The following is a 13557-nucleotide window of genomic DNA, read 5'->3' as shown; positions in this document are numbered from 1 at the left end:
ATAGCTGCTTTCAGGCTGAGCTTACGGAAGGATTTGGCCCAAAGAGAACAAGAGGATTACATAGAAATGACCTGCAGGGTTTGGTGGGTTCATTTGATACTCACCGAGGCCAGCGAGGGATCTGTAGTCACTAACCCTGCTGGGTTACAGGAGCCCACTGGAAGAGAGACGTAAGGGATTTATAGAGAGCTCACACCCTGGCTGTTCTTAAAGGGGGTTATTTCTTCCCTTGCAGAGCTCTAGGGGGATGATAAGCTGAGAAGCCCATTTACCAGCACCACACCACTGTGTCCCAAGCCACTGGAGTCACACCCCATGAGAGAATGAGAATCATAGAATAAACCAGTTGGAAAAGACCTTCAAGTTCATAAAGTCCAACCTTTACCCCAGGACTGCCAAGTCCACCGCTAACCCATGTCACTAAGGCATCTACATGGTGTTTGCACACTTCCAGGGACGGTGAATCCACCACTGGCCTGGGCAGCTCCAATGGTTCCAGTGCCTGAGCACCCTCTTAGTAAGGAAACTGCTCCTCATATCCAGTCTACAACTCCCCTGGTGCAGCTTGAGGCCGTTACCTTCACAGTGTGGAAATCCATAGGCGCCCGGCAGGCAGCTATCGCAGCGCAGCCCCGTCACCCTGGGCCGGCAGCTGCACTGCCCCGTGTCCTGGTCGCAGGTGCTGTGCAGGGAACCCTCCCGGGAGCACTGGCAAGCTGCAGGAGAGGACAGCAAGTGCTGGAGTGGCAGGGCACAGGGGCTCCTGCGTCCAAGGCTTCCCACCAGCAACCTCTTTGGTCTGCCTGACCTTCATCCCCATCAAAGCAGCCAGAAATATGGGTTATAAATAACATGCACACTCATTCTTTGCTTTTGGTTGAAACCACCCCATTTTTTAAAGAACAATAGAAGCTGCAATGCTTATCATACCTATTTTTACATATATTTTTGTGTAATTCTGGAGGTGAGGAGAAGTTTAGGCTAAGGAAAAGGGGAAGGTGTGATTTCATCCCCTAAAGGTCAGCGACCAGTGACCTTTTGCATCAGCCTATTTGCATCCAAACACCCATTCGGCCGTCAGGGTCTGCCCTGAGGATGCTGTATGTGGGCAGCAGCCGGGGGCAAGGCCAGGGCAATGGCTCTGCTGCTTCCTGCATGACTTGTCTGCTGCGAATGCATGTTGAGATCCTGCTGCCCTATCACATGAAAGGTCAGTGAGCTGCCTGTGCCCTCCTTACCCAGCCAGCACTCCTCAAATCCCTGCCAGAGGGGCTGGTTTAGGCTGACACCCCCAGACTGGCTAACAGCAAAACACTGTTAGAAGACAACATTAATAAGAAATCAGGTTCCCTTCTTTCCTTGCTGTGACTCCTCTGCAGCTCTGCAATCTGGACAGTGCTTTATGAGACAGAAAAAAACAAACCCAGAAGTATTAACTCCTGTGAGACCACTTCATCTCTGCCTCCAGCCTCTTCAAAGGCATAGCGCCGGCATCAGCATTTGTGAGCAGCCCTCTGCCAGCTGGCTGCAGCTCAGGCATCTACATTTAGTATGGTGCAAGGGGGTGATGATGATGCTCTTTTGTTGCTTCAGGGAAATTGTACCACAGATGATTTTTTAATGAGCACTAAATTCTTGCTGGGAGACATATGAGTCCATCTGGCTTCCAGTCGGACTGCCGGCAGGGAGGGAGATGGGGACACTGCTGGGAGGGCTATGCAGAGCGTCTGGGGCCGCAGGCACCTGCCACAGGCATTGCTCAGCCCTGGTACCAGCATCTCTGTGATGCAATGCTCATGGAAGTGGATGGAATCATAGGATCATGGAATTGTTCACGTTGGAAAAGACCTTTAATATTATGAAGTCCAAATGTTAACGCACCACTGCCAAGGCCACCACTAAACCACGTCCCTATGTACCACATCTACATTTCATTTAAATACCTCAAGGTATTTATATACATACTACATATAAATACTCCACCACTTCCCCTCATCCAGTGCTGGACAGCCTTTTTGGGGAAGAAATTCTTCCTAATATCTGACCTAAACCTCCCCAGGAGGCTGCTTACGGAAAGGAAAGCCATTACTAAGCCAGCAGCAGCTATTCCCTTCCCTCCCCTGAGACCCGATGGTGGTTACTCACGTGTGCAGCTGGGGTACCCGTAGAAGCCCAGGGCACACTGGTTGCAGGTATGTCCTGCAAAGTTCATGTGGCATCGGCACTGGCCAGCAGGGCTGCAGTTGTTGTCCACAGCACCCCGGGAATCACAAGAGCAAGCTGTAAGAGCAGGAATATCAACAGCCTGATGACTCGTGGCCAACCACTGCTGCTCTGAATCACCATTCAGCCCCAGAGGAATTAGCCATTTCCATCAGAACTAAATTAATTCCTTAATCCCCTGAAAGACAGGCAGTATTTTCAGCCGGAGTCACGACTACACCAGGAAAACGCCATTGAGGGTTTTTTATAGCCCATTCAACGTTCCTCAACAGTTTAGTAGGTTAATGCTAAGAAGACAAAATAAGGCATAAGCTGAGACACCAGGTCACAGCAGGGCTGTGATGAGGAAGCATGACTGATAAAAACTGCTTTGTCTTCCAGGCTTGGGCATGATCCATGACCTCCAAAACAAGACTGCCAAATTCAGTGCAAACCACGCAGGTTTTGATTTTGAGAAACACCAAAATCTTGCAGAAATAGGCACGTTTCTCAGCAGGTGACTGAAGGTTAATGCCCTTACCATAGCAGTGAGGGTAGGAGTGGTACCCAGGGCTGCACTGCTCACACCGTGGCCCCGCAAACTCAGGTCTGCAGAAGCACTTCCCATCAGAGTCACAGCCTCCTGGCAGCGTCCCGACAGCACTGCAGCCGCATACTGCAACAGAGAGAAACCGCGTGCCTGGTGCTGGGAGCACAGGACAAAGCTCATGGCAGTATGATTCCCTTCCCGAGGTTCCTAGATGGGCATTTAGGTGGTGCTCTAAGCATTCAAACTTGATCTTTACCCTTTGCTATATCCTCTAAAACACCCATAAAACCACTTTCCAGTCCTTCAGAACCCTGCCAGAATACTCTGGCTTTGTGCATGCCCACCCAGGCCCACAGCTGACAGATACTCACGCTGGCACAGAGGGTAGTTGAAGTAGCCAGGAGCACACTGGTTACACAAGTGCCCTTCAAATCCCGTTCGACACAGACACTGCCCTGTCTCGCTGTCGCAGGTGCCATCGTACTGACCAGGGCCGGAGCACTGGCAGGCTGGAAAGCAACAGGGGCACTAATAAATAAGCAGCTTCTTCATCTTTCCCCTCCCTAGGAAAGGAACCAGAGCGCCTGTTCCTCTGGGGTGGAAATGAAGTCATTGGAGAAACCACGGGGACACAGCTGACAACAAGTGTGCCTGGCCCATAGCTTATATCCATAGGGAATTTCTCAAGAGCCCCCCAGGCTGGGAGGATGCTGGAGGGTCAGGGCTGGGTGGAAAATACCAGCAAAAAATCATGGGAATTTGTCACTTGGAAGTGGGGCTGGAGAATTCCAGTGTGAGTGGAGGACAGGGGCAGGCACGCTCCCCCCCAGCAGGGCGAGCCTGGGGCTGCTAACCCTGAGTCACTCACGCTGGCAGCCGGGTCCGTAGTGGCCGGGGGAGCACTGGTCACAGTGTGTTCCCTGGAAGTTGGGCTTGCACACACACATCCCCACCCGAGGGTCTTTGCGACAGGCGTTGCCTTCGGTCCCACCGGCATAGCAATCACAGTCTGGAGCAGGGACACACACAAGAAACACCACACATAGTTGTCAGTCGACCTCTGCTGCTGGGCAGATGATACATAAGGACAGGGGAGGCACGAGAGGCAACAACTCAAGCATTTGCCTCCTAATAACCTTCCCACAAGATGCAAATGTTTTAACCAAACCCTGCTCAGGTGATGAGCACACCAGGCTCACAGGGTTGCAGGGTAGTTGGGAGACCTCAGTCACAGAGCTGATTCAGTGCAGCATTGCACAAGAGGTGTGCAGAACAACGAGAGCCTTCAGCTAACCAGGCTGAGGTTTGGGCTTTCTCTGGTCACTCCATGCCCAGTTGCACCCGAGACCTTCCCACTACCAGGGCAAGTGGGTGCTGCAGGCAAGCAGTGCTGAGGCCAGCCCTGCCTTCACCAACAGCAGCAGAGGTGGGAGAGGGAAGGGGAGGTGGGGAAATGAGAAAGGAAGTGAGACACTGCAGCTCAGGAAAGAAAAAACTGTCTGGAAGACAGAGTTTAAAATATCAGAGGAAGGAAAAGGTTATCTGGAGCGCACTGGGGAGCATGAGACAAGGGAGGATTCGGTGGGAAAAGAGACAAAAAAGCTCAAGGGAAATTAATTGAGACGAATGAGGATAAGAGAGGAGGGAGGTGGAGGGGAGCAGGGATGAAGGCATGGGTGAGCTTTTGAAACAACAGAGAAAGCAACACAGCAAGGAGCTCTGGGCAGAGGGGCCATCAGCATGGACCCACCACATGGAAAACACAGGGCAAGCAAGTTGGCAAGCAGAAGGACAAGGTCATAGGTGGACCCAAAAGCTGAGATTTGGGAGAACTCAGCTCAGGTTCCAGCTCAGCCACAGCCCCTCTGTGATCTTAGGGGATGTGCCTTTTACAGGGAGGCCAGAAGGGACATCCCCATCAGCTGCATCCTCTCTCAAAACCACTCTGTGTCAAGGCTGTCTCACAACATAGGTGCCCTATAAGCTGAAGACCTGATCTTGCATTGGATGGTGAGATATAACAGAAATGATACGATGGTGACTGAGAAAAAAATCAAGAAAAACTGCACTGCTTACTTATTATCTGTCCTGCTGGAAGCACTTGTTCTCCAGTATCGTTGTGAGTGAAAGCTGGAATGGCTGCACAGAGAAAGAGACATTGCACAGATCACAGAAATCCTGTTGGGATATCAAGGGGTTGACAGTCCCAAAGCTGAACAGGCTGAATGCAGATGTGGAACATGGAACAAAGTGCAGATATCCCACTGAACAAAGATCCATTACAGCCATTCTTAACCTGAGCTCTGGAAAGATGACTTTCACAGAGAGATGAGACCAGAGCCGAAAGGGAAGCTTCTGTTGACTACAAAGAGCTTGGTTCAGCCCAGCTCAGCTCTGCTCCAGCTTCCACCCAAGCCAACCTTTGACTTGTCCCCACCTGCAAGAACACTTCCTGGGAACTGCCACATGGCATAGGGGAAAGGTACCCGGAGGGCAGCCCCAACTCGAGCTGCTGGCTCTTCCTGCACCCACCGTATCTATGGGGTCCCAGATGCGACCACAGCCCCACAGCCCCCACTTACGGTAGCAGTGGGGGAAGTCGAGGTATCCCTCGGCGCAGGCATCGCAGTGCTCCCCGGTGTAATTGGGTTTGCAGTAACAGCGGCCGGTGAGGTCCTCACAGGTACCATCAGTGAAGTCAGACTCACAGTTACACCCTGCAGGGAAGGACAAGCCAGCAGCGGTTGTCACTGAGACCCTTGCTAGCCATGAGCACCACAGAAGCATCACTACAACACAGAGCCTCAGGAAAAGACCCCCCGTCTGCTGCAAATACTCTCCAAAAATAGAGATTGGGTCTGGTTCAGAGGAAGTGCTGCTGCTGTCCTTGTCCCACTGTGAGGTCCCAGGTAAAGCAGCACAGTCCTGACTGGATTCTCCAGGAGATCCCAAATGCCCAAGAGAGGTGGTGGTGATTGCAACAATGCAAAAGAGCTGATGTGTCACAGCCCCCAGACTGAGCTGGGCTCCCCAGCAAGCCTATAACACATTTCTATACACTATAACACTATAACATTTTCTAGCAAGCCTAGAAATCCCTCCCTTAGGGTAGGGAGACCAATGGTCTGCAATTGCCAGCTGAAAGAATACAGAGGTGACAGCTAAGACTCAATTTCCCTCTGGGAACAGCAAGGGGGACAACACATTTTTAGCTAAGTCCAGCCTTAGAACATGCCACCACTTCTGATTACACAGAAACTGCAGGCATATGTACTGCCAGCATGCACACACACATCTGTACCAGCTGCAGCAGGAACCAACCATGTGGCCATATCATGATGCCAGATTCGCTATACTAGAAGCATCTCCCAGCCCAATCCTGCAGACCACCTTTCCCAGTGCCACCAAGTCCAGAAGAGTATCTACAGCCTGCAGAGGAGATCACACTCACGATAGCAAATGTATGGAGAGTCGATGGGGTGGTTAGGGGAGCGGTAGTATCCTGGGATGCACCTCTCGCAGTTAATGCCGGTGGTGTGATGCTGAAAAACAGTGGGTTAGGAGGCCATCAGTTCCTCTACCTGCAGGATTGATGTTCATCTGCAAGATGTCCTAACAGCTTCAGGGTCAGAGGAAGCAGCTCAGCAGTGTCAGCACACAGAAGACCTAAATCTGCTCAAAATTCCACGTACATCAATTTGAAAACAAAGCATTTCCTGCAAACTGCATCCTCCTGTAAACACAGTATGAGTTTCAGGTTCATACTGACCTTGAGCCCATTTCACTTGCTTCAGATGGTAAAACGCCCTGCCCACTTTGTTCTAAGAGGATGGGAGCAATCTGTTTCCTCCCAGCAAGACAGTACAGCTAAAAGTTTCATACCGTGACACGAATTAACCAGCTCACAGTCACCTTGGGAGCAGAAGAGCCACTCTCCTCACTTCCATTGGGAACTTTAGAGACTGAGGAGACTGGCATTTTGGTGGTCACAGAAAGACCCAGAGAGGTGGCAGCACCTGAGCACTGCAAACCAGGCAGGGACTTCCCAATGTGCTCAGCACCAATCTGTCCCTCCCAGTGCAGATCTAACCCTAAAGCATCAGAAAGGCAATGATGCTACCCTGGGGACGGCTACAAAGCCAAGTGCTGCTTTCATTACTGGTGCACATTCCTTTAATCTATAGCTGAGACTAAATTTCTAGGTAAGGGGGTGTATGAGGGGTTGGTGGAGCTGCCAGCAACAGCAGAAACAAACACAGGAGCTCTTCAGGCCTACCTGACAGTCAATGCAAACACCTCCCCCTTCAAACTTGTCCTCATGACTTTTGCTGGCTTTGTGGCGATCCACCTCTGGGTCGTAGTAGCAGTCATAGGCATGGCCATTGCAATTGCAAGCTGAAAATACAGACAGATGTTAGCTAAGCCACCAGTCAATGGAGACCCTTCAGTCACCAGCTGGATCTTCAGATAAGAACTCTGTCTTGTGGGTTTGACTTTGGATGGGTTACTTTTCAACGAGGAAAGATGCTTGAATGCATCTGGGTGGTTACATGAGCAGTCAAGCTCCCAGAAGTGCTCTAGCTCAAAGCCACAGAAGCAGCAACTCTCTCACAAAGCCCAGTCTGAACGCAGCAGGCACAAAATCAGAAGTAAAATATGTGCAGGCATGTATAGACAAGAAAGAAATTACCCAACTATGGGGCCTCAAGTAGTCTGGTTTAGAGGGCAACATTCTTGCCTCTTCTATCCCACTCAGGATAGAGGTGAGCCCTCAGTGAGGGTGCTCTTTACAAAGCCACAAGATTGAGATCCAGCTGTCCTTTGCTGCCCTGAGTTTATAAGAGACTGTCTGAGGTAACTATGCTCCACGCTCTGCATTCCCAGTGCAGCATAAATTCCACTGTCGGCATGTACCAAAGGTTTCTCTGGACAAATAAAGACATCCTGTGTGTAAACACATCCAAATGTAATTCATCCTGGAGAAAGAATTGAGCAACGAGTCTTGTCTGCACGAACCCTTGGACACGGGGGAGGAACAGGAACAGAAGCAGAATCAAAGTCCCATTAGACCTAATGGGCCTCCCCGTGTGAGCCTCGACTGAGCACAACTAACCACTGTGCAAAGTGTTCTCTCTTGCAGGGCCAGTGACCGTCACTTCCCGCAATGCCCCACACCACAAACCCCACCACTGCAGTGAACAGCTTCTCTGCACTGCACCAAGGGGCTGGTGGAGCACAGGGCAAGCTGTGCCTTGCAAAGCAGCTGGAAATGGAAGGAAAACCCCACTCCAACTCACGCTGGCATTCATTCGCGCTGTCGGCAGTGGCAGGCTTCCACGGGAACTGGTTGAAGCCGGGGCAGCACTGATCACAGGACCCGCCGCAGGTGTTGTGCTGGCAGTCGCACTGCAGCCTGCAAGGGAGAGGAACATGGTACAGCCGAGCCTGTGGCCATGACAGGGATCAAATAAGGGATGTTTGTTAATCCAAATAGTCTAAAAAGAGGCTTTTAAGGCTTTTTTTAACGTTTGAATTGCCAATTTGTATGTTTTCTAAGCCAAACTTGCTCCTCCAGTGCCATTCTCTCTCTTCCTTCTCCAGCATCACTCTTATTTTCTTCACAGGGAGATGAGGATTAGATTAAAATCAGTGCGCCACTGCCTAGCCAGACAATAACATGGGAAATGGTTGGATGTAGCAGCCTGAGCTGAAGTGAATAACTTGAGAGGGAGTAGCATGGTGCACAAAGATGTTTCCACTACTGCGCAGGGGTAGCGAGAAAGTAATAAATGGTAGCCCAGAGCTGGAGAGGGATGGGGCCACATGGGTCCCATCTGCTCCTCCAGGAATACCTGTGCTTGAGAGAGGAAGGCCATGAAACTTGAATTAAGCCCCTTAGTAGATGCTGGCCCCACGCTCCCTGTGCAATGCACCTCCTGCTCTGCCCAGGCCAGGCTGTGCTGGGTAAACAGGCGGCTCCGGAGGCACCAGACAAGAAATCTCAGCCCTGGACTGATGGATCTTGTCCCTGCTCGACCGCAACGGTGATTCATTAACATCAGTGACATCACCTCCAAAACTTCCACTTAGCAGAAGGCGATTCCCATCCAACACAAACGCTTTCTGTTGTATTAGACTTATGGATAATACAGCATGTTCCAGCTTTTATCTGTTATTACTCATTTCCCCTCAGGGCTGGGCTGCCACTCCCATCTCTCCCTCCTTCAATGCTTTTCCATTCAAAAGCCGTGTTTAAAAATAAATGTAATTTCTTAAAACATTAGGAACAAATGGAGCAGTCATTCTGGGTGAGATGCAGGAGCGGGGACACGCTCCACCAAGGCTGCAGTGAGCTGAGTGCTTTCCACCTACACGTGTTTTTGAGATGTGGGACCTGCAAGGGTATGTACAGAGAACAGCCAGAGCATGGGAGAAGTGAACTCATTATAATGAAATATGGGATGGTCTGAAATTTTGGGGCAACACTCAGTGTGTTTGCTTCAGCTATATACATATGTGTGGAGAAAGATGGTCACTGAGTCAGGCAACGTGTAAACCTGCTGAGAAATGTTAATCTCCCTGGCTGGAGGACGTGGCTCCAACCACACACCCCGGCTCTTTAATGTTCAAGATGTTTGAAAGCACTGGTTCAGTTCCCAGAATGCAAATAGATGGCACTCAATGAGTAAAGATGCACACTGCAGATGGGGGAGGAGCTATTTATTTAGTCTCTGCTGTCCAGAATTAGCAACGATCTCTCGGAGAGCTCATCTATCACAGCAGCTTTACAGCACCTTCCCGAGTCTGCGCTGCGAGTGAATTATGCACAAATATGCACAAGCCACAATATTTACATGTTTCATTGATTGAATATATACAAGGAAGAAGAGGGAGAGGCTGTGTTCACATAGCACATATTTCCTGGTCATCCTGCCATAAAAAATAAAACCACAATCTTCCCAGTGGCATTGATGCTCAGTAACAGAGACTAAGAACAGTTTCCAGCAAGCAGCTGAGTCAGACTGAGAGCAGCACACAAGCACTGCATCTGCCTTTGACCAGGACACCTGAGTAGCACAGCCACGAAAAAACGCCCCTTCCTCTGACTGCTTCTCATTGTACTGAGGGAAAATCACCTGCAAAAGGGATTCACAGATCTACCAGTACACACAGTGCTTTCCCCTTCCATAACGGGCAAGATTCAGGATTCAGCTATGGGAAAGCATCCTTGACCTCCTCCTGCAGATCTGCTTCTAACCAGTCAGGCTGCTGTTGTCTTGCTGGTTATCTTCAGCATCATGCACAGAAGCACCAGCACCAGCACCTCTCTCGTGGCACCCGTGATGGGTCAATGAACCCACAGAGAGAGTTGCTCTTACAAGGCAGAAGCAGAGCACTTGCAGGGCTCCCCTGAGCTCACATCAGCCACGCGTTAACACATGGTTCCTGTCTGGGCTCTCTGTCTGCAACGTGCCAGGTCCCTGCTGATGCTTTTCTCACTGCTCAGGGGGTTTGCCAGGAGAAAGGTTTATGCCTGATCCTCTGGTGTTCACCTTTAACCAGGACAATGTCCCTTAATGCAGCCCATTGGATTCTGGGGTGAAGAGAGACAGTTGCAACAAATGCAAAGCCCCTTGAGGAGGCTGTACCTCCACACACTGACACCTGTGCACACACACATGCAGGGATCAGACGTGCTACCAGCTTCACACAGCTGGATGTGCAGCCTCCGTAACTTGGCACTTCAGAGAAGCTTTCCAAAGCTGGGTAAACATTATCATTTATGGCCAGGAAGTCAGCTCATGAACATGCTCCATCATGTCCTAAAGCCTCTGCCAAGATTTCTAGCTCACCTCACCTCTATCAAAGTGCGCATCCTGCCTTTTTGGGCAACAGGCACAAGAAACACAGGCATGTGCAGAAGAGAGAAGTTAAAATGAGAGGCAGAGACCTCCCAGACAGGCTGAGGCATAACTGGGATTTTTAATAGCGCCGGGCCAATTCACATTCCACATCTCCCTCTATTCATTTCCTTGCCCTGTTGCTGTCGCACATGAGCGTCTGAAGAGGCAGGACGTGTGCAGAGGGACACAGCACACTCCTACTCAGATGGGTTGCAGAGGTTTCTGAAGAAGTGACACGTTTCTGACAGCTGGGACCCATGACAAGAAGGGACAGTGCAGCTGAGCCCAAACTGCCTTTGCAATGCCTCTTGCCATGCAGTGTTATGGCAGGTATCAGCATGCTGCCTCTGGGCTACCTGAGGGCAGGAGGGGTGGGATGACTGCCCAGCAGTGCCCACTTCAGTGGGAAGGCTGCACACGGCTGCTGCTGGAGCCTTGGAGAACAGCAGCATTTCACCAATTACTCATTTTCTCAACTGAAAGTATTGTATTTCTGCTGACTTCTCCGTGCTCCTGGGCTTGCTAACAGGGTACAGCAATGCCAAGGGAAGTTCTGTTTACCCAGCCGCTTTGTCCTGATGTATCCCAAAGGGCTTTACAGATGTTCTGTGCTGACTGTACAAAGCACCCAAGTAGGAAATGTTTTCTCCTCTTGGCAAGCACGATCTGCTCTGTGTGAAATGCAACAGCTGCTTAAGAACATGTGCTGCAACATTAGAGCACGGTTTGTGGCCAAGGGCGAAGATGAGAAATGCATCCCAATGAGAGTGGAGGAGGAGAATTTGGGGAGGCAGAGACAGTTGTCAGGAGAAGTGGCACTGAACAAAGATTCCCAACACAACTCCTTCAATTCTCTCTTCCTGGAAAACCCCAAGCCAACAGTACACCAAGATGTTAAAGAATCACTTAGCAGCATGAAGTGCTTTTGCCCTAGGACACCGATGCTGCATCCAGCAGCACCAAAGGCTAAAACAAAACCAAGGAACTGTGCATTCAAATATTTATGAACTTCCCTTTGTCAGAGTTTGGCTTACTAAGGCAGGCTTGCTTCCCAATACATCTTTGTTTTAGTGCTTAGCACCTTTAACCTTGGCTGGGACTCAGTGGAACTTCATTTTAGAAGATCCAAAAGCTCTACATGATCCTGATGAGAAAGAAATATAAGCTTCCTTCGTCCAGCTGAATCTAGCCATCGTTTTCATAAAGGCAATATTCAGGCTGCAAACAGATGGCTAAGAAGCAAACTTTCATGGTTTGAAGCAGCTCTTTGGCATTTCAAGTTGCCAAGGCAGATGGGAAGAGTCCCATGAGCCAAAAAGTAACTGCTTTGCATGCTCTTGTTCTTTTGCAAAGAGTAGTTGTTTAGCTATGTAATAGAACCAATTTATGGTTCTTATGAGTAGAAATGGGCAGTAGAGTCTCTGGTTTCTTGGGAGAGCATCTGTTCATGAAAGCATTGCCTTAACGCTTAAGAAGCCATGAAGGAAGCAAGAGACTTCTCTGGGCAAGTTCAGAAACCAGCCCTGGGAGAAAGCTCCGTGTTCAATAACAGTACTGTCTCTGCGCACCCACCTTCCCATTCCAGCACTGCTCCCATGGGGATGGCAAAGTGGGCAGGAAAACCAGATCAGGGAGCTGATCTAGCTGAAAAACAGCCTGTTTAAACAGAGCACTTAGTTTCTGCTACTTTAGCTGGACCAATTTGGGATCCCCTCTCAGGGTAGAGCTATGAACAACAGTGCTGGCACAACTATGAGCTCAGGCCAGGACACAACTCCACTGGAATCTTTCACTCTTGGCACAATTCAAACACTTTTACAAAGAACATTGGAAAATGTACCTGTAAGGGTCATTGGGATCTTTGGCGTCACAGACGTCTGCGTGGCCGTGGCAGACACAGCGCCCTCCAATGCTGATATCTTTGATGCTGTAGTAATACTGGAGAGCACAAGAAAAGTTGGCTGTTAGTATCTTTATGAATAAGCCTCATGAGCGCTCTGGACTCAGCAGCAAAGTGATGTGTTGGAGTATTTCCCTTACAATGACAAGTTGGACCCTGCAGGCTGCAATATCTACCTATTGTAAGACCCATCACTGCTAACAGAGCCCATCAGCTATAAGTCAGGTCTCCTAGCACAGCCAGAAAGCCACGTGATGCCAGGAGGCACTTCCCAGTTTCATGCTGTTGGTGCTAAGCAATCTCTTCCCAAGCAGCCTCCAGCTCCAGCCACAGCAGCAGAGACATTGCTGCAAATACTTGGGGAGCACAAGTACAGAGAGAGCAAGTCCCCATGGGCAGCATCCAGGGATGTCTTCTCCCCAGAGGTGGCATGCACAGCCCTCCAACACTTCCATCTCATTAGCAAGAGGTATCAAGGTCTGCCTTACCCTCCTTGTCACTGTAGGGTCCCTTAAAGCTTTGCCCATGAGGTGCCCGAGCAGCGTGTTGGTCTGCAGGAAGCGCAGTCTGATGTTGGTGGCCTTCGTGAAGTTCCGCAGGAGAGGCGAGTAGGAGAAGTTCATGGCTCCTGGGCGCCCGTTCACCAGAGAGACAACAATCTGTGAAGGCAAGGAGGGAAAAAGCCACATTGGATGGGGCTTGGAGCAACCTGGTCTAGTGGAAGCGTTCCTGCCCATGGCAGGGGGTGGGAACCAGATGATATTTAAGGTCCTTTTCAACCCAAACCATTCTGTGACTCTATGAAAACAAATCTGTGAGGTGGAGGAAATTAACCCCTCCCTCAGCCGATCCCAATCCTTATCTCCCTTCAAGACAACTGAATTGGTTCCCTGCCAGCCTCATCTGGTTTAACTGAGTAGTTTAAGTGGCATCCAAAAGTCAATAAGAACACCTCTGGTCACCGAGAAACCCTGGAGACCCCAGGGGACGGAAACGTGCAG

At 50.2% G+C, this 13557-nt stretch overlaps 1 protein-coding gene across 2 annotated transcripts in view; it reads right to left on the bottom strand.

Annotated features, from left to right (window-relative positions):
• The window catches only part of LAMA5 (laminin subunit alpha 5), an 83650-nt gene that overhangs the window by 32115 nt on the left and 37978 nt on the right, over nt 1–13557 (bottom strand). For both annotated transcript variants that reach the window (XM_061441770.1, XM_061441771.1), the window contains exons 5-17: nt 13045–13215; nt 12497–12594; nt 8050–8165; nt 7029–7147; nt 6204–6294; nt 5335–5469; nt 4829–4891; nt 3621–3761; nt 3124–3261; nt 2744–2878; nt 2146–2280; nt 579–716; nt 105–157 (exon numbers count right to left, since the gene is read on the bottom strand). In XM_061441770.1, the coding sequence (XP_061297754.1) occupies nt 105–157; nt 579–716; nt 2146–2280; nt 2744–2878; nt 3124–3261; nt 3621–3761; nt 4829–4891; nt 5335–5469; nt 6204–6294; nt 7029–7147; nt 8050–8165; nt 12497–12594; nt 13045–13215 (1533 nt within the window). The remainder of the gene's footprint in view (nt 1–104; nt 158–578; nt 717–2145; nt 2281–2743; nt 2879–3123; nt 3262–3620; nt 3762–4828; nt 4892–5334; nt 5470–6203; nt 6295–7028; nt 7148–8049; nt 8166–12496; nt 12595–13044; nt 13216–13557) is intronic.

Source organism: Pezoporus flaviventris, unplaced genomic scaffold (genome assembly GCF_033815535.1).
Source record: "Pezoporus flaviventris isolate CSIRO_AGI_PZ_B2104156 unplaced genomic scaffold, CSIRO_AGI_Pfla_v1 ptg000213l, whole genome shotgun sequence".
NCBI classification, from domain to species: Eukaryota; Metazoa; Chordata; class Aves; order Psittaciformes; family Psittacidae; genus Pezoporus; species Pezoporus flaviventris.
This window is presented reverse-complemented; position numbering and strand designations above follow the sequence as displayed.